The sequence below is a fragment of the Cyprinodon variegatus genome, unplaced genomic scaffold (genome assembly GCF_000732505.1).
Source record: "Cyprinodon variegatus isolate N-32 unplaced genomic scaffold, C_variegatus-1.0 Scaffold69, whole genome shotgun sequence".
NCBI lineage: Eukaryota > Metazoa > Chordata > Actinopteri > Cyprinodontiformes > Cyprinodontidae > Cyprinodon > Cyprinodon variegatus.
This window is the reverse complement of record NW_015150522.1, coordinates 76,645-96,454: the sequence shown is the minus strand read 5'-3', so window position 1 is coordinate 96,454 and position 19,810 is coordinate 76,645. Positions and strand designations below refer to the sequence as shown.

General features: G+C 36.7%; 2 protein-coding genes across 2 annotated transcripts; one reads left to right on the top strand and one right to left on the bottom strand.

The window, feature by feature from the left end:
- Positions 1–243: 243 nt before the first annotated feature.
- On the bottom strand, positions 244–4,883 carry LOC107083145 (BTB/POZ domain-containing protein 17-like). Its single transcript, XM_015372144.1, has 3 exons — positions 4,610–4,883; positions 3,157–3,442; positions 244–2,107 (listed from the first exon to the last, which is right to left on the bottom strand). The coding sequence occupies exons 1-3, from the start codon at positions 4,701–4,703 to the stop codon at positions 1,033–1,035; spliced, it is 1,455 nt and encodes a 484-aa protein (XP_015227630.1). The 5' UTR covers positions 4,704–4,883; the 3' UTR covers positions 244–1,032.
- A 7,092-nt stretch (positions 4,884–11,975) lies between these two features.
- Positions 11,976–18,223, top strand: LOC107083164 (G-protein coupled receptor family C group 5 member C-like). Its single transcript, XM_015372165.1, has 4 exons — positions 11,976–12,227; positions 14,654–15,658; positions 16,920–17,023; positions 17,096–18,223. Exons 2-4 carry the CDS (start codon positions 14,680–14,682, stop codon positions 17,207–17,209), a joined length of 1,197 nt encoding a protein of 398 aa, XP_015227651.1. The 5' UTR covers positions 11,976–12,227; positions 14,654–14,679; the 3' UTR covers positions 17,210–18,223.
- Positions 18,224–19,810: the final 1,587 nt, after the last annotated feature.

Genomic DNA, 19,810 nt, shown 5'->3' with positions numbered 1-19,810 from the left:
AGCGTAAAATAAAAGACATTTTAGCAATGATACACAAGGATTTAATTTGCATTTGTTAACTTTGAGATAAACCCAGAAGGTACATAGTAAATCTGCACATGACCTAGATTTACAAGCACAAATAAAAGAGAACAAAAAAATTATTATTATTTTTTTTTTGCTTTTAAGGGGTTGAAATAGATGAAAGAAAAAGATGCTCGTCTTGGGAAAAATTAATAGCACTGATGCAAGATTAGTCATGAATCCTATCAACAAACAAAAGTTATTTTTAATTCATAATTTATTTTACAACGGAGAGAAAAAAAATGTCATTCAAAATAAGTAAATAATTCATGAAAACAAGCTTATATTGAAAGATAAATCAATACCTAGAATAAAAAAAATCTATTCTCCTCTATGAGGCTACACAGCGGCCCACACCCACATATATTTGTAAGAAAGCAAAATAATAAATTTGACAAGCAATACCTCTAAAAGGAAAAACATCTCTGGGTAGTAATCATACATATCTAGTCCTGCAAGACAACTACATCACACCAAAACCTTTGAAAACATTTTAGTTTAAATATAATACAGTGGTGCACACAACTGTGGTTCTAAAATGTGAGTAATGGATTAAATATCTCTATTTGACTTAAGAGAAAATAATAATCCATAAATAGTGGGGGTTGTTTTCTTAAAGCAATATCAGTATATGACCCACTCAGTCTTCATTAACAATTACAACAATCCATGAATTCAAGGAGAAACTTCTACTTAATAAGATGATTTTAAAAAATACAGTAACTTCGATGTCATGTTGCTCTTATTACACACAAGTCACAGAAATATCTTACTACTATTGCAGTGATAATCACAGCTTGTCTGTCAATCTTTTCTTTCAGTGTTTTGCTATAAAGCTGGAAGACAAAAGAATAAAGGAAATGTTAAAATGTGATTATCATACAGCTGACACATGATATGAGTGTGCTTTGAAAAATGTGCATGTGATTGTGTGGGCAGATACAGTGAGGTGATACAGAATTCCTGTTTTTACTTCCTGGCAACAAGCAAGCTATGGTAGAGAGGTTTGATCACAATGTGCAGATAGAGGGAGCTATCAATGAGGTACTCTGATGCACGGCGCTGTAGGTCAGCATCCATCAAGAAATCTCCAGCCTCTTCTGTGCTCTGGTGGAAGTTGTACACATGGCGGACAATCACTTTTCCCTGCTGCTTTGCTAGCACGATAATTGTTTTCTGGAAACTGACTCCGGCAAAGTCGGGGCTGGAGGTGGCAGGCGTTACGATGATGCGAGGTCGGCCTCCCTCTGTACGAGTAGGCTGCATGGCACCCAGCTCAGTGTAGGTAGACCTCGCACTCAGTGGGAGCCAGCGAGGGGAGAACAGGGCATTCCACGTTACTCTCTTGTTGGAGTCATGGCCACTTGGCCCAAGCTGGGTCTGGAAGCTGAAACTACGGTCGTCACGAGTAGGGTTGTTGATGATCCAAGGAGAACCCCAAGAAGAGGACAGGTAGTTACGGGGAGTGAAGATACTACAGTTGACATCAAAATATTTAGCCAGCTGGATCGGTGAGGCAGAGTGAAACTGAAAGGCGAGATAAAGGAGATCACGGATGGTCTCATAATACTTTGCCATGAGGGGTGACTGCTTCTGAAGACGGAAGAGATGGTGAGGGGGGATCATGCCATACCGAACCGCCCTAAGGGCAGTCTCTACTGTTGTGCTGACTGGCTGGTTCTGGTTAATCCAGGCCTCCACAGCCTCATAGAGCTCCAGTTCGCTGTGCAGAATGAGGTCAGAGCGCTGGAGCAAGGACAGGAGCAGGTCTTCACTAATAGAACCCCACTCTCCACTCTGCAACACAGAGGACAGATTCCAGGACAGGTACTGCAGACAGCTATCCCGCAGGGTTGCGTCCCCAATTTGTAGTGCATAGTTGTACCAACTAACAACATGGCCTGTGGGTGAATCACTGGAAAGATGTTGAGTCATGTACTGGGTTAGGCCTTGCCGCAAGCCCCACACATGGTATTTGCTGGCCAGCTTGTGCAGGGATACAGCCTGATCGAGCCGTAATGAGATGTCACCACAGTACAAATATCTGAAAAAAATACAAATTTTAAAATCATTGTTAGACAGAACATTTATTTTTGGAAGGTTTCTAAAGAATTATAGATTAACAGAAAAACTGGTTGGTGTCTGAAATTGTTCAATTGTTAAAATTATAACCTATAGTACGGTTCCTCAGTTATGATCTTCAAGGTCTGGTGCCCTGCACCTTTTAGATGTGTCTCCGACACGCCTTGTAACACACCTGTATTAAATGGCTGGATTATCTCTTTAGTATGCAGTCACTTTTGCCTTAGTCTTGCTAATGACCTGATTATCTAAGTTAGGTGTGTTGAAGCTGAAGCACGTTTTAAAGGTGCAGGACACTGGACCAGATTTGAGGAAGCACAAAGGTTGTTGGAAACATTTATATAGGAAATAGCATTTTCTTCAAAGGCATGTTCACCGTTCAATCCATCCACAACAGTATAGTAGTTTGATCAGCAGATATCATAAAGCTGAACATTACACCCCTTTGAATAATTTTAGTTTCTCTTTCTTAAAAGATGTTGGATATAAAACTGCTGCCCGTCTTCTGGAAATCCAACAAATAGGGATCAGCAAGGATAATTCACTGAGGCTGATGTATACATTAAGTAGGACTTGTCCCTGCTAATCATTCTCATAGATGTTATGAGATTCCAACCTAACCCTAATTTAAGCGTTAACTCTGAATTTATTTTTTTGTGACATATTAGTACTGTTTTTTTTTTTTTTAGATGAATAACTAATGATTTATTTGTGAAAGATAAATTTGGGCTGCTGTAAAAGTACAATGTATGAGTGATCTTCAAAAGGATTTAGGTCTGCAAAAGAGTTAGTATGTCATTATAGTTTGGTTTTATTATTTGATATCTCTGCAACATTATTTGGAAGACCTCCTGGAAAGGATTGCAACATAACTTCACTCTAAAACTTTCAGCTGCTTTTAAGAAATCATAGTTTTACTATTCCAATACCTACACATTTTGCTGCAAAGATTGGCCAAAAAAAATAATCTGATTGTGTGTCTCTCTGTAGAGGTACCCCAGCGATCCTCACCTGACAAACTTGTCAAAGAGAGCAGCGCACTCAGGTGTTTCCGTCAAAACTAGAGCGCTGTTGTTGCGGTTCAGCAACAGCTCCTCAAACACGTCGCTCTGCAGAGAAAGGACCAGACTGTGGGCCTGAATCACCTTCACCTCATCTGTATTAACTGTTTGCACCCGGAGGCTAACATCGCTGCTGTTCCCTAGGGTCAGCAGGTTCTCCATACGATGCACCAAATGCATGGAGTGATTGAGAACTGTGGCACCGCTGTCCAATGCTGCTTCCTGCTTCACTGGAGCTATGCAAAGAAAAAGAAAAAAACAGTGGGGGTGGGTTTAGATTCAGACTATAAACATTACTCTGTATATGTAATTGGAGAGTTTGCTTGACTGAGGAAGATTGACATTTATTTTAAAGTTTACTTCAAACAGCAAAAATTTAGAAAAAAAGCATATTTTAACTCTTGAACTGAGCTCTAGCTGATAAATGTAAATGTATTACCAATATATAACCTGCTAGCGGAACTTCAGACTTGCACAACCTCTCTTCTCAACCTCCTAATTGATTAAAAACTGCACAGGAAACCTCAGATACCAGGTGCACACCAAAAGAGAAACCTGCATTTGCAGCTCCTTTGCAGATGGCTTATTATTCTATAGCCTCTCGTAAACACAAGGAGAAATATGGGCATCCTAGAGACTCCTACATGAAAGAGTCATTCAAGTACGGGTAGCCTTGTTGGCCTTCTATTGGGGATTTAATGAGACATCAGGGGAATATATTTATCTCCCCTCAGATTTTTCGACTCCCTACTATAATGAAGAACCCCCACTTCAAAGTCTCCTTTCTCTTTTTAAGAAAATGAGCCCAAAGTGGAATGTGGATGTGAACCATTAGATGTTACTGACTGCACGTCCCATTCAATCGTAACTAAAAGCATTGCGTTACACAGGGCAGTTCAACTGTTATGTAATAAACTATTTTTTACTTCTTTAGAAAAAAGGGAAAAATAACCTACAAAGCAGGTATACCCACACATGCAAACTTAATAACGAAGAATGCCCATTTGCTTCTTTCACCTAACCAGAAAAAAGGTATTTATATTTGGGTTATGTGTATAAATATTGTTAATAATCATAAAAACAATCTAGAGATGTCTAGCTCTACATGCAGCACTGTCAAAATTATTTCCCTAGAAAAGCAGGCATAGACTGTAAAGTAACTCTTTTCCTAATTTAACACCAGATGACAAATAAACTTGGCTTTATCTTTACATGCATACAGATGAGAACCGAATGAGCTGCCTAAATAATCATCCATCAAGACACAGTCTCATGCTGATTCCCCCTATCCAGTAACAGCATGGGGGAAGCAGGACTGAAATAGAACAATTCAGCTTTCTTTACAATGCAGAATATATTTTTGTAGAAGTGAAAGCAAGCCATCAAAATTTTTATTGTCTTACCTCCACTAACTGAGACTGAGTAGAAGTGAAAAAAGAAGAGCAGAGTGCCCACATAAACCCAGCTAGGAATCTTGTGTTCATATGAGCGCTCCATCTCTTCACAATTATTCACTGCTTCTCCTTTGTCTTTTCCCCTCTCCGCTCTTTGTTGGTGGCGCTCTCCTCCTGGCCGTATCTGCACAGAAAGGTGTTCTGCCTGGTGTGCTGCCCGGCTCCCTGTCCTGGACTCTTTATGTAGGACGCTGGCCTTTCCCCTGGCGCATCTCTCACAAACCCTCGGACTCCATTGATTGGTGGATTCGGGCAGGGGCGTTGCTATAGCGACAGCTTTGATTTTGAATCTCTCCTTTTTTGGATGTAACATGGCATTGATCAGTGGCACTAGGCCAGCCATGAACTCGGCTTAATGTCTTTTTAAAAGTGTGCTAGCATTTGGTCCTATTAGGGATCAATAAAAACACAGTTTGCTTTTGCAATGACACTGACATGCTGCAGATCTTCGGGCCTGCAGAACTTTGAAACAAAGCACCACCATTGCCTTAATTAGTCGGTTCATTTTCACAGAAGCCGCTAAGTCAATCAGCCAAGAGTAATTGAGCCTGTAATATGTGTGACCAACGGCAATCAGTGAAATTTAGCTATCCATCTCAAGCAGATTTCTTCAGCCCTTATTTATTGGACAGCTCATTAATCTTCCTAATATAAGGATAATTTATTATAGCTTGGTCTGATAATCCCCAGGCGCTGCACAGTGGCAGCACACTGCCTCCCAAGGAGATGGGTTAAATGCAGAGTACATTTCGTTGCTCTGTACTTGTTACAGTATAATGACAACAAAATGCTGGAAAAATTAATCTGAGGCAGGCTTTTCACCCAGAGCTTTGTCTATCATACAAGTGCCAGTCTCACTTGAATTAACTGATCCTGAAAAATCAAACGCTTCAGAGATATAGAAACCTGTTTTTCTGATGCATGTTTTATCAAAGGTCCAGTGTTCTAAAACAAGTCTGTGCATTACAGTACACTGACAAGGATTCAGAAAATACTTTTTTCCTCGTCATTTTTAGCATTACAGCTGTCAAGGTAATTTGAACAATTACAGTTTTGAGATTCCTTGGTGCCTCCTGCATGGAAAAAGAGTGTATTATGACTAGACCAAAGGAATGGCAGGTACAACTGTCTCTTTTACGAAATATTTTATTGCAAAAGTACCCCAGAGTTCCCCCATGATATTCTTTTAAAAACAAATTTGGAATACAAACTCAAAGCAGAACAGTTGTTGGTGGTTAAATTAATTTAAAGGATATATCTCACAATGTGACTCTTTTTAAGGTCACTAATATCAAACTCTTTTTTCTTTTTTTCTGCTTTTGGGTCTTGCAGACTGTACACCATCACTCCCTTAATCTGAGTCGTTTGCTTACCCCTATGCAGGTTAGCCATGGTGAGTCATTGCCTATCTTGCTTGAGAAATCAGGACTTTAAAGGTCAGATTGATTTCTATCCTTTCTAACTGACAGACCCTTGGAAAAGAGGGCTTATTTTTATTTACTATGTTTATGTTATATGAGGAAAATTTTTCCTATTTGAATTATCTAAGGTTTGATATAGGAAATGACTAACTACTCTGACATTTACTTCAATCAATTCGCTTATCTTCAAAAGGTCTGTCAACCACAACACCAGTTGTACCAATTTAAAATCAAACTCTGGGTACTTGTTGCATAATCATCATTGCAATATGTTCACTCAATGCAAAACACTGAGATTGATTAAGATATAAATTCATGTAGAGTTCTGGAAAAAAGCCTTGAAGGAATTTGACTTTTGGTGAAACATATCTCTCAGATCATGCATGAAAATATTTTGATATCAAATAAAGTTGATCAGATTAAATATAAAATGTGTTTTTGTAAGTCTTTTTTTTTTGTTACATATTGGCATATTAATATTAGTCAGTCATATTAATTTAGTCAGAGAATAAATTATTTTGAAATAAGAATTACCCCCTAAACCTTTTCTAACCTGGGTTACAACAGCTTTCAAGTGTTTGAGATAACCAACAAAGTGTCTTTTAAATTGCAGTAAAGGAGTCTTGCATCAGACTTATTTTGAAAATGGTTTTAGTTCAGCCATTTATCTTATGAATTTTTCTTATTTCAGTCTGTGTAAAGTCATACTAAAAATAATTCCCTATTCCATTATTATTTTCTATTAAATAATGAACTTAAAACAACATATGTTTAGGACTCTCTTCTCTGAGGTCTATTGTAAAGACCTCTTCTCTTTATATTTTGATAGATCTAAGTACTTAGATTCACAACACATGGTTTGACATTTCAAAGTTACAGATGCTTTTCTCCTGGACAGTGTCACAGCTAAACAGGCCACATGTATCTAACATTAAGAGAAACTACACAGATAATTTAATTTTGAATAATAGCAGATGATGCAAAATCTGAGAAGAATGTGGTAGAACGAAGGAAAGTGGTCATTTTGTCCTGCAGCAGCCTAAACCCATAGCAGCAGAATAACATCTCTGGATAACCTAAGGCACCCTAATTATTAGCTTTATCAAAAAGTTAAGTTTTAAGCAATATCTAAGTAGTAGACAGGGTGTGTGGCTTGTGATCTAAAGCTGAAAGTTGGTTCCATAAGAAAGGAGCATGAAAACTAAAAGATCTGCCTCCAATTTTACTTATAGAGATTCTATGAGCCTGCAGTAAACTTACAGTCTGAGAGTAAAGTGCACAGTTAGGAACATATAAAACAGTAAAATCTGTTGTATTTTTGATTTTGTTAAGGAGAGATTTAAATTCTATTCTTGTGATCGACAAAACAGTTTATTTTGCAGTGACTCTGATCCAAATTTGACAGTTTCTGTCTAGTCTGCCTTTAAACACAGAACATTTAAAGCCATCCAGGTTTGTTAGCGCAGCAGATCTGCCTGTTGTCAACTCAGTTGGTTTTATTTATTGCTTTCCATTGGGAAAATATAGGTAACGTTTATCAGCGGTCAAATTATTACTCCTACTTGTTTAGCATTTTTATAAATATCAAAATGGTTCATTCAGCAGTAACTTTTAATATGTAATTGTTGGGGAGGAGAAAAACAGAATAAATATCACTAGACAGGAAATCTATGCTCTATCGATTCCTTTATGAAAAAGCCGCTAAGTGACATTGTGTTCAAAATAGTTCAATCTACTTTGAGAAAGACAGAAAGTGGCATTGTTTTTCGGGTGATTTGGGTTGTGTTGACGCCCCGGGGGCTGCCAGGCTGAAAATACAGAGCTGTCCTATGAGACTCCAACCTGAGCCACTGCTATGAATAACTGGCTGTGTTCTGAAAGCAGAGTATGTATGCAGCTGCTTATATGCCCGAATGAATCCTGCAGCAATAAACTAGACAGACCAACAATGAAAAGCCCCAAATCACATCTAGTTTCATGCAGCTATCTTATTTTAGACAATGGATGCAATGCAGTCTTTATTTATTTGAAAATGGAATGCCCTTCACTGAGGTGACTTGTTTATTTATTTATACTTTTTTTTTTTTGATGGAACATTATGGTAGGAATAGGACTAACAGGATCACGATGATAAAAAAAAAGGATTGATTGACAAGCTGCTGAATGGTTTGAGCGCACCCCTCAGGATGAGATCCATTGAGAGAGATCAATGCCCCCCAGGAGGCCTCATCGTGCAGTATACACATGTTAAGTACAGGACAAATGCCAGAGTAAAGGGGTTGGGAATGACCTCACGTTTGTGCTGAAGCCCGAGGGAATGCACTCGTTGACTTCATATCCAGAACATACTTGACATATGACTGAACCGGTTCAACGAATGCGTAGAATAGCTTTGTGCTTTTAGGTATGCATTGCACAGAAGCAAAACAACAAAGTATGCAGAAAAGTGGTCTCCTATTTTGTCATACAGTAAAAATATATTTACTTAATTTAATTTGTTCTCCACATTTTGGTTCCAGATGCCAATTATGGCAACAAATTCCATTTAGTTTTCTTTTCTCTTTTAGTTTACTTAAAGAGTTATGTGTTTATTTGTCACTGTACAGGATTCATAGATATACAGTTTGACAAAATGTCTTTAGCTCCATAATTTCAATTAGATGTACTTAAATTATGTTGTTTATTGAACTGTCTGTGTTAATATTAGTGTAAATAAAATGTGCAGGAGTCCATTAATTGATCTGGGGTGCAGCCATGTGTGTTTGTGTGTCTGTCTATCTTTTTTTTTAGTCTCCTAGAGAAATGAAAACAGGTTTTGGAGACTTTAAAAGCAAAGCAATTGATCAAAACTGATCATCAGAAAAATATTGGTCTGAAAAAACATTCAAATTAAACATGGGTGCTTGGGTGGTCTATTTTAAAAGCTGAAAAGATTTCATTTGTCACACATTAAAACTGTTGTGCAGGTCGTAAAGATTGTTAGGGGTATGTTGAAGAAGATAGGAAATAAAGAGAAAGTTGTTTGTTAATACCAATTAAAACATTATTGCAATACTCAACTGAAATTAATCAGGCATCAAACCAACAGAGAAACATCATGTGCAGCCTTAACTTAAAGCACCCCAAAAAATAATCCTTAAAGCCCATAATGAAATAAAGCATTAGTTTGACCCCAGAAGTGTTTTTTTTCTCTATGAATATAGTTATTATCATTATTAATACAACAATAATATTAAAATCCGGATGTATGAATGGACTCTAAGGCTGAGGCAAAGGATGAATAATGAATGAATATTTATCTTTAAAAATGTATTTAGAAAAAATCTTTCCCTGTTTAAACTTTGTTTGATTGCTTTTCATTCATGTTGCCATATTCCTATATGTCAGAATGCAGAGCAGTCAAACGTCTGATATAAAAATGCATTCACTTGACTAGAGCATACCTGAGGCGGGTGGTTCTTGTAAATTGTAAATAATAATCCATTCACTCATTCTTTATCATAATCTACTATGTATAATTTTGTCCCCTTTTTCATCTAGTGTGGAATGAATTGATGGAGATTGTAGTGTAGGTGGAGCCGATGCAGCCCTTGTAATTTTGTCTACCTGATAATCATTCTTCTGAAATGTGGCAGAGGGATATATATATATATATATATATATATATATATATATATATATATATATATATATATATATACAGTGTATAGCTGGTCCTTGAAAATCAAATCTGACCATTCCAGCCTGCACTGGTCCTCTTAAAAAAATCACTTGTATGTAATGTTTTGGTTGTTTCCAGCCAGAAATGAATACAGTGTTCTTTGATATAGGTATCTGATGTTTGCATTCACTGTTTCAGATAATATTTACATAATAACTTTCCCATAACCCCACACCCCAGTACTGTTGCACTTGGCTTTGTCCTTTCACATCACATCTGTCAGGACATGTGTGTCATCAAAGCAGGCAGCAGGAAAAACAGATAAAAGGCTGAGATTCTCCAGGTTTGCCAAATTGCATACTCACTGCATATGGCTGGAAAACTGTTGAGAACTTTAATTGGAAATTCGCCATAAATAAGCTCTGGATTGTGGTGCATAAGCTTTCAGTACCTTAAACTCAAACCTCTCACATGTTATATTTAAACCTATTTCACTAAGAAAGATTATTATAAGCTGAAATGTGTATTTAAAGATATGTAGATGGCTATGAGCTATTTTTTATCTTTGGATTCAAAGAAACATCTAATGCACGGATCTGCAACCTTAACAATCTAAAGAGGCATTTTACCATTAAAATAAAACAAATCTAGTGCTGCAGTTATTACGTGACTTTTTTGAAAATGGAAATTCATGGTTATTGCTAAATATGGACTACAGGAAATAAATATTCTTTTATTTCTCTTTTAATAGTTATGCAAGTTTAACTCCTCCTGGTCATTGATGGTGACTCATGATTGCTCACTCTGTACTAGTTCTGTACTAGTTGTCTACTGCTTGCCAGGTACGCTAATGTTAATGCTAAACAAAACCTTTGCTGCATTATGACGGAACCAACACTGGAAATCTTGGAAAAAAATTTCACCCTCCTTTTTTCTGCTTTTTGATTTTTTTTTTTAGCTTGAACTGGAAAAATGGAAGCCATTTCTCAGCTGCATTACGTAGTTACTAGGATTAGTAACACCTGACCTATGTTTCCCATGACTTCAATCTGTTATGGTGCAGAACCCTCTTGTATCCACATTGATATCATAACCAGAAGTCAAATTTTATATATTTTAGACTCTTTAAAATCTTCTTTAGTTAGATGCTATGTTTGGACAGTTATATAAAACACTATTTTTTTTTTCCTAATGATGAAAATAAAATCTTAAACCCATTAAGGTAGCCTGCATTTACGGCCAATGTTACTGAAAATATTATACAACTATGCCATGAGAAAAACCTTCTGAAACCTGCACTTATTATATCACCTACTTTATATAAAACTATTACCTGGATTACACATTTCTGGCAAAAGTTATTGAAAGCCATTGTGAAAGGTCCAAAGAGCCAATTGCAGCTTTGAAGCCACAGGTTGCAGACCCCTGATCTCATGAGTGAGTTAAATAATTTTCTTGTGCTGCAGACAGAAAACTCATAAATAAAAGTTAAAACAATTCTATTTATTACTATAAGAAACCCATTTGTATGACTAAAATTAGGAAAGTGTGTGATGGTGGCTTGGATTAATTATGATTTGCCAACTATTATATGTATTATATAATATATAAATATTAGCAATGGGATGATATACTGTTTTTTAAAGTCAGCAGCATCGTTAGTTGATTTCAAGCAAAACTAGACCTATTTATATTATGCACCACTAGGTGGCTCTGGCCTTTTAAACTTCATCTACTTAGTGAATGTGACTCATACAGTATATCCTTTATTTTGATTTTATCAACTTTATTGATCTCACATTGGAGAAATTTACCTCTGCATTTAACCCATCCCCATGTGGAGCAGTGGACTGCCATCATGTGGCACCATGAAGGGAAACAAATATGCTTAGCTTCATTTAAACTAAGCTTTGAGTACATACAAGCAGCATGAATGTATATTTTCATTAATCATTTTTACAGCAGTATTTTAACAGCAAATGCCAGACCTATGAAAATCATCAGCTGTCTGGGTGTGAAACAGGTCACCATTTTAAATTAGCCCTACAGGCTTTAAACATGAAGTGAGAGGTGAGTGGTCCCATTGTTTCGATATAAGCGGCCTCAAACAAATAAGTAGGCTGGGTGCTAATCTCACAGAATATGCAAAGCTGCAGACACCATAGAGGTTGGATAAAGGCGTGGAGTGGTTGGTCATTTGGAAAAGTATTGCACTCACTGAATGCAACCTAATTGGAGCCACTGCTTTAATGGGACTAAAGGATAATCGATTATGATATGGATGACTGACTGAGGAGTGGCGGATTGATTGGTGGATGGAGTACAGTAGGAGGCCAAATAAATGAACACCTTGCGTTGCAGGAAGAGGTCAAACGTTATATCTAGCTTCTACGGAAACTGTGAAGGAAAACAATCCTGAAAGACACAAATTTCTCTTTTGAATTCTTGTGACAAGTTGAAGAGAGGACAAGCTGTTCTTATCCTTGTGAGTACATAACTCTTTTGATGTCATGGTTTTATTCAGATGCCACAATTTCATCAATGGAAAAATATTTTCCTTATTTTAATGTAAAACTAAAGAAAGTTTTGATGATAAAGTGTATAAAAACAGCAGACTTTAACTAGGCTATGCTTAATTTCTGCAAACAGTAATAAGCTTTTTTTTTCTAAACACGATTGCTGATAAAATTAGATAATCAGGTTTAGCAAAAATCCTGCTGCAAGTTGATACAGAATGAACACATACTGGTGAGATTATACATGGGAATCAATTACCACTGCTTAAATGTCGTATAGTGTTTTATTTGCATTCAGTTAAAGATGCTCACGAATTCAATATTGATTTTTATTTAAAAAAAAATCAATATTTCCCTTCAATGCAAAAAGCATTGAAGGGAAAAGGTAATCCGCAGCCTATTGGTTGCCAGAGAGCGATGACAATTTATGTATCGAACATCAAACTTGTACATCAATGCATGGCATTATGTCAACAAAGATAGCGAAGAAAATTCTCCAACACCAATTTAAAATTAAAAAGTAAAGATTTTTATGTAGTAAGGAGGACAAAGCCAGAGAGATGTCTTAGAGGGGTAACAAATTTCACCCGATAGAGGGGTTTTAAAAGACATACTGTAACCAGAACAATCAGCTGTTATTACTTTAACATAATGATAAATTACAGGTTTTTGACAAGAACAGTCATTGGAAGCAGTTTTTCAGACTGACTTTCTAATTACTGGTCACTTCTGACCAACACTGATCCATTGATGTTCACATAAATGACCACATTATTTCCACCAACTGCCACTAAAATAATCTACTCTGTGTAAACAATCCACCCAGCAGTTGTTGAAGGCTCACCTTTCTCAACACTCAGACAATCAGTGACTGCATATACTTGGAAGCAAAGGTTGGTAGTAACTGGTTACATTTACTTAGCTTTATTTACTTTATTATTAACTATAGTATAAAGTACTTTTTAGAGTAATTTCAATATACCATACTATATACTTATGTAGTAACATGAAGTATCGCTACTCTTATTTGAGTAATATCTATGGCTATTCTACCCAGTATGAGCAACGTCCCTAAAAAAATAAATGAATAACAATGGATGAAACACCTTTTAAACTAAAAGGAACCAGGCATAGGAAGACTGTTTAAGTGGTGCTTAAAAGACTTTTCTCAATTTACAATTTTTGTTATTTTAATCCTACTTTTATCTGCTGAGACATCTATGGCAATGAGGTCAAGGTAATAGGAAAGAAAAGGTATCTATCCTTTCACTTGAAATACTTTAGCTTGTTCTGTAATGCATATTTTACATAGTTTAACAAATAGATTTATGTTAAATGTGAGGGAAAAAAGGATTTTGAGAAGTGTTTCTTCTGTCTGAAGTTTTTGTTTCCTGCATTTTATTATTTGTATTCATTACTATCTTTCAGTTTTTCAAACAAAATGAAATTGGACCTAACTTTACATTATGGTCTGTCTGATTTACGTAATTAACTTTTAGTCATTTTTTATTTTTACTTGAATAGAAATATGTTAAAGTACTGTTGTAGTCCTACTTTTGGTTGAGTGCATTTTGTTTCTAGCTTCACTTCCAAAAAAATACTGCTAATTATCACATCTAAAGATCATTTACAGAGATCTGTGCACATTAAAACAGTGTTTGATAAGTAAAAAAAAACTTTATTCAGGCAATTACTCCTGTTTGAGCCATCTGTCCAAGTCGTGGTGTTCCACATTTTCTTTCCTCTTCCTTAGGTTTAGATTAGTCCATCCCCTGACCCCTAAGCTTGCATTTTCTTTGTATTTGATATCAATGTACGGCAGGTCAATCTGGCTCTTTATCTGTTTTCTACTGCTCAGCTATGTTTCCCAAGAGATCATTTTTATTGTAAAACTGCTCATTTGATCTTTTCTTGTTCTCAGTAAGCATCCATACAGCTGTTGGGCACATTCTCATGTCTTAAGTCTATCAAAAGATCGTTAGAAACTGTGGATAGATGGAAGTCTTCATTAATATATGGAACATGTTTCTTATTTTTGAAAGGCTTTTTGTCAAAAAGTTCTTTTAAATGTTTTTGTTTGCCTTGAAAGACATTAAATTGATAGAGATTAATCTATTTGTATTTCATAATTTCAATCTTCATACATTTTTTTCCTTATAAAATGTAAAATTTGCCCCTTATATCGTTTCTGCTGCAATATGTATTTCTTGTTTTCATCTTATAAATGAATGAATAACATTATAAATGACACCTAATTGTAAGACATAATTGTGTATGAGCAGTAATGTAACAACCTTAACTCAACGTATTTTAAAAAACCACAGCATTTGTTGTTAAGTTTAAAAGGTAAAGGTTATAACATTTTATATTGGTAACGTAAATCTATATGTTGCAGTGCTTCATTAAAAAAAGTCTGAAGAAATGGGTTCAACGAGCGCTCCAAGAGGGTGTGGCTCCAACATCAGCTCCATATACTACAACCTTTGTGACCTGACGGTGCTGTGGGGTGTCGTGGTTGAAGCCGTAGCAGCTGCTGGTGTGGTGACCTCCTTCATTCTGTTTATCATTCTCATGGCCTCGTTACCATTTGTGACGGACAAGAAGAGGAAGGGTATGGTGGCTCTACAGGCCAGCATTTTGGTCTTCACATTGGGACTTTTTGGCCTCACCTTTGCCTTTATTGTGGGGCAGCACTCTACAAGCTGTGCTGCTCGTAGGTTTTTATTTGGAGTACTGTTCTCAGGTTGCCTAGCCTGCTTGGTGATGCACGGGTTGTGGCTTGCCCTGCTGAAACAAAGTGGTCGTGGGCCAAGAAGCTGGTTGTTATGGGTGGGAGCTCTGGGTCTCTGGCTTGTTGAAGTGATCATCAACATTGAATGGCTTGTCCTCACTATGGTCTGGAGCCCACCTGGTAAAATAGATCTCCCTGACCTCTCCTGCAGCATTGCCAACAAGGACTTTGTATTGGGCCTCATTTATGTAATGGTTCTTATGGTTGGTGTAGTGCTTCTTGCTTCTCCCTCTCTATCACACAAACACAAGCAGTGGCGCCGAGATGGTGCTTTCATCTTGGTTACAGGACTCTGCACTATAGCAATCTGGGTATCCTGGATTACCATGTACATCTATGGAAACAGAGTGGCTGGTAATCCCAGCTGGGATGATCCAACGTTGGCTGTAACTGTCGCCTCAAATGCTTGGGTCTTCCTCTTCTTCTACATAATTCCAGAAATATGCCTACTAACACAAGGAGACCCAGACCTGGAAGAACCCAACGATGGAGAGCATATTTATCCTGCAAGGAGCCTCGCATACGATACCATCCTCAAGGAGCTAGAGGCAGCGCCCCAGAACCTGTATATAGAGAATAAAGCTTTCAATATGGACGAATCACCAGCAGGTAGGGCATACATCACATTGGCATATATGTAAAGCTTTGGTGTCATGCAAACATTAAGCTTGCCCGCCTATATACAAAATATGTACTTTATAAAGAATAAAGTGTTCATTGTTGATAAATCTCCAGCTGGTACAGGCAGCATACAGTAGTTTAATTTAACTTATGTTAACTTTAATCCAATGGTTGATTTCACAGATGAAATAGCAGAGCTGATATATCAAAAAACATACCAAGATTTGCATCAGTTGTGCAACAACACCAAAAAAATCTGTATAGAAATGTATGTTCTTGGTTGGATTCTAGCTACAATCGTTTTGCAATTCATCATGTTCAGTAAATACATTTCTAATTAATGTAACCTTTAATGTCCGGATATTAGACAACAAATTTAGCGTATTAACTTTCATCTTTGGTTTTATCATTTTACAGTCCCTCAAAGTCGTAATTTGAAGCTGGATTAGCCATACAAACCTCTAAACAATATTAAGGAATGCTTCAATTTGCATTAGAGGTGGATATTGCAGATCCAGAAAGAAAACAAAAATTTGGAGTTGCTAGGAAAGGGACAGTGTCTGTGGTTGGTGACTGAATGATTGGGAGTTTTTCAAAGCAGCTTGTTTTCCATACACCAATAACTCCTTTACTTAACAAAAATAATCTAAATGGCTTTTTTAACAGGAGGACTTTTTCTAGAAGCAGTAGAAACCCAAAATAAAGTATACAAATGTGCAAAATGAATTCAGCATAAAACATCCCCTTAAGTAGAAAAATCTATAAAGAAAAAAAAGTAGGAGGGTAGATGGGTGCAGGTTTTGAATGGCAAAGAAAGCATCTGGATAACCAGCACTATGAGGTTCTTCATCAAAATCGGACATTAAATATATAGATAAGGATATATGGATGAGCCGATTTTACTGTTGAATAATACACAAATGACAACAGCAGGTCTCTCTGAATGACTACAGAAAAAATAAAATAAAAGAACCTTTAGTGTCAGAGCAAACTGCTAGGAGACATTTTGGAGTCACAAATTCTCCATAAGATAGATGCCAACAAAATGCTTATTGGAAGGTTTGCCTAAATCTACTGGTAGAATATGCCAGGCAGACTGAGCTAGTTGCCAAAAGAAACCTCACATTTAGAGTGGAAAAAAAACATTCATGTATATATTGATAGGGTTTGATTTTAGGCTGTGTCACAGATCAGCTTTATGACCTGACTTATATTATGTGCTCTAAATATATAACCATTCTTTTACAAGACCCCCCTAGGCCAGTGTCTCCGTATGGCATCTACAATGGCCAGCCTCGAAGCTGTGTGTACCAGCCAACAGAAATAGCCCTTATAACCAAAGGTCTAACAATGGTAAGATGTTTATTAACCTCCTTAATTTCTCAGTCGCATTCAAAGCAGTGACTTTACCTTTCCTTTTCACAGATGAACCAAGGCCTGATGATACCTCGGGCCAGAGTCTCGTCTTTGAACCCAGGGAGCGGGAGGAGCTCCTTGTCTCACTCAGTCGAGTCTTTGGCTTCCCAGGGACTTTCATAGATTTTGTGCTTTCTTTGTTTCTCTTCTGAAGATGCTTTAACATTCTAACAAGACAGATCATGAATAGATCCTGTTATAGGGTTTCTCATCAACGTACCATAGTATTGCTTTCTGTGCACCAGTATAATCTTGTGGCACTTACAGTGAAGAATGTCCATTTATTGCTGGATGAAACAAATATTTACATAGGAAAATACAGTCCCTTTTGAAGCCTAATATATTCCATCCGCTGTGAACTGTATTAGAAAATGTAGAATGTAACCTCTAGCCTCACTTACAGTGGATTTTACCTACTGTGCTACGAATTCAACTCTTTCCCGCTGTGCCTTACTTTCAAATCAAAACTTTCAAGCAAAACAAAGACTTTAATGCTTTTAGATCAAGCTCTAATATGTATGTACTGTAAAAATGTTGGATATTAGTTTAAAAAAATGATAAAAATTAAAATCATAAGCAAAAAGTAATGCTTTTAGTCTTGAGCTTATATAGAACTTTAGACAACTTTCAGTGTAACAAAAAAGACCATTAGATAATCTTTTTATTTTTATTTATTTAGCTATACAGTTAAACATTGCAAAGTCATGCTCAGATGATAAGACGCAAGAAAGATGGTAAAACTTATAGAGCTTATAGTGCCTCCCTTAAATATATGATTCGCCTATTCATTTTTATGATAAATTACCCCAAAACACCAAAACATTACTAAAGGATCAGCATGTTAGGATATTATTCAAATACTTCACAATAAAAATAAGCACAAAAAAAAATAGAAAGCGTTGAATAAATTATAATAGAAACAACATTGTGTGATACTAGGGGATGATCTTTCTGTTTGGTTACTGCACTGAATGCAGAATACATTTACATGTCCTGATAAGTTTTATCTGTGGCTACAGCTGCTGTCCCACTTTGTTGTTGACCTACAATGCTTAGAGAGGTGTGTCAACCCTACTAAAACATTTAAACTCGTACTAGAATAATAAGTGCATTCTTTTACTGAGTTAGAGCTGTATGCAGTGATAAGTACGAACTACATGTAGATGCATATAATTATACTTGGTCTAGATTTTTTAATTAAAATAAGTTATAAAATCACCACTCTTTAAAGCTGCTTGACTCTGAATGACTCGGGCACCTTTTCTGCACCGGCAAGGAAAATGATCTACATCTGATTAGTCCACCTACACACCCACTTTTCATAATTCAGATCTTCAGGAAGCTGCGGCTGCCTAGCAGCAGGCTGAATCAGCTGAATGTCTCCCAATTATCCACACCCTCTCCTTTTGCCTGTAGTCATGAGCACTTGCTCGGAAACGAGATGGGTGGCAAACTAGGAGTCCCTCACTGTGGATTTGTACAAAACATCCCAGCAAATATTAAGAAGCTTGCTTCCCCCTGCATACGGAGATTGACTATCAAAGGAAACACTGATTTGATGAAAGCTTGGAAATGGATAGAGGTTTTTAAGATATTTTGTAAAGGTATCATTTGTAATAGTTATATTTAGGGATGGGCTAATTACTGGTAATGAGGTATAGCAGGCTTTTAAGGATACCTTTTCCATCACAGTGTTCCTTTAAAGTCATTTTCATATGATACCAGAGAAAGAACTGGAAAGACCGCCTCCCACCTGTTGCTAAAGAAGATTGTGGCATTTTGAGTTATTTACCCATCAGCTTATATTTAGCACTGATGCTTAGATCCCTTATCTGCAAAAAGTACCTTCAAGAATAGCAATGTTCCTTTCCATTATTCAATAAAAAACAGTCCCTTGTGCATTTTGTTCCACAACGGCCTCGAATATCAACTGTTAAAAGTGTGTATGACATGAAAAAGGGAGCCTTCTTCTTTCAAAACAATCTGATCGTAAAAGCAAAATGGGGAAAATGTGTGTTCAGATTCACAAAAAGGCTTTCACACATTTGTTAAGCCCTTTATGTTATCTGAAAACATCTGTTTGGGTTTATTAATGAATGCCCTTAGTGTTCTCCAAAATATTAGACTTTAGCTGGGAGTTCCTGGGTTTTTTTTTAACCTGGTGAGTGACGCAGATTGATGCCCTAAACTACGCAGGCAGCAACTATAAACTCCCCGATAGCAAAAGCGACAACACACAGCAGAGGTGCGTGCACCTGTCTTGCATTTCCTGATTACTGTGACAACAGTCAAAAGAATAGTCATAAAAAAAGTGTTAACATAGGGAAGTTAAGACCTGCTGCATAACATAGTAACACTGTTAGTGTTGTCTAAAAAGCATGAAACAAATATTTGCTTTTTTAGTCCAGGATGTGTTAAATGTTTAAGCTCTAAAACAATGCTTCTATATTTGTGCAGATGCCAATATCTAAACAAAGGTCTTTTTCATGCTGGGAAGTCTTTAAAGGATTACAAAATTAAACACCGGCACCAGCCTGGCAGGAGCCCCAATTTTCTTAAGGAAAGGAAAGTTTGTTTATTTGGCACATATCTTTAGCATAAAATGAAACATAACAAGAAAACACCCATAGAAAAAGACATTGCAGTGGAATAAAGTTTTTAAAAATGAATTAAACCCTGACAAAGACATTGAAATTGCCAATGGTCTTATTGTTGGAATGGAAG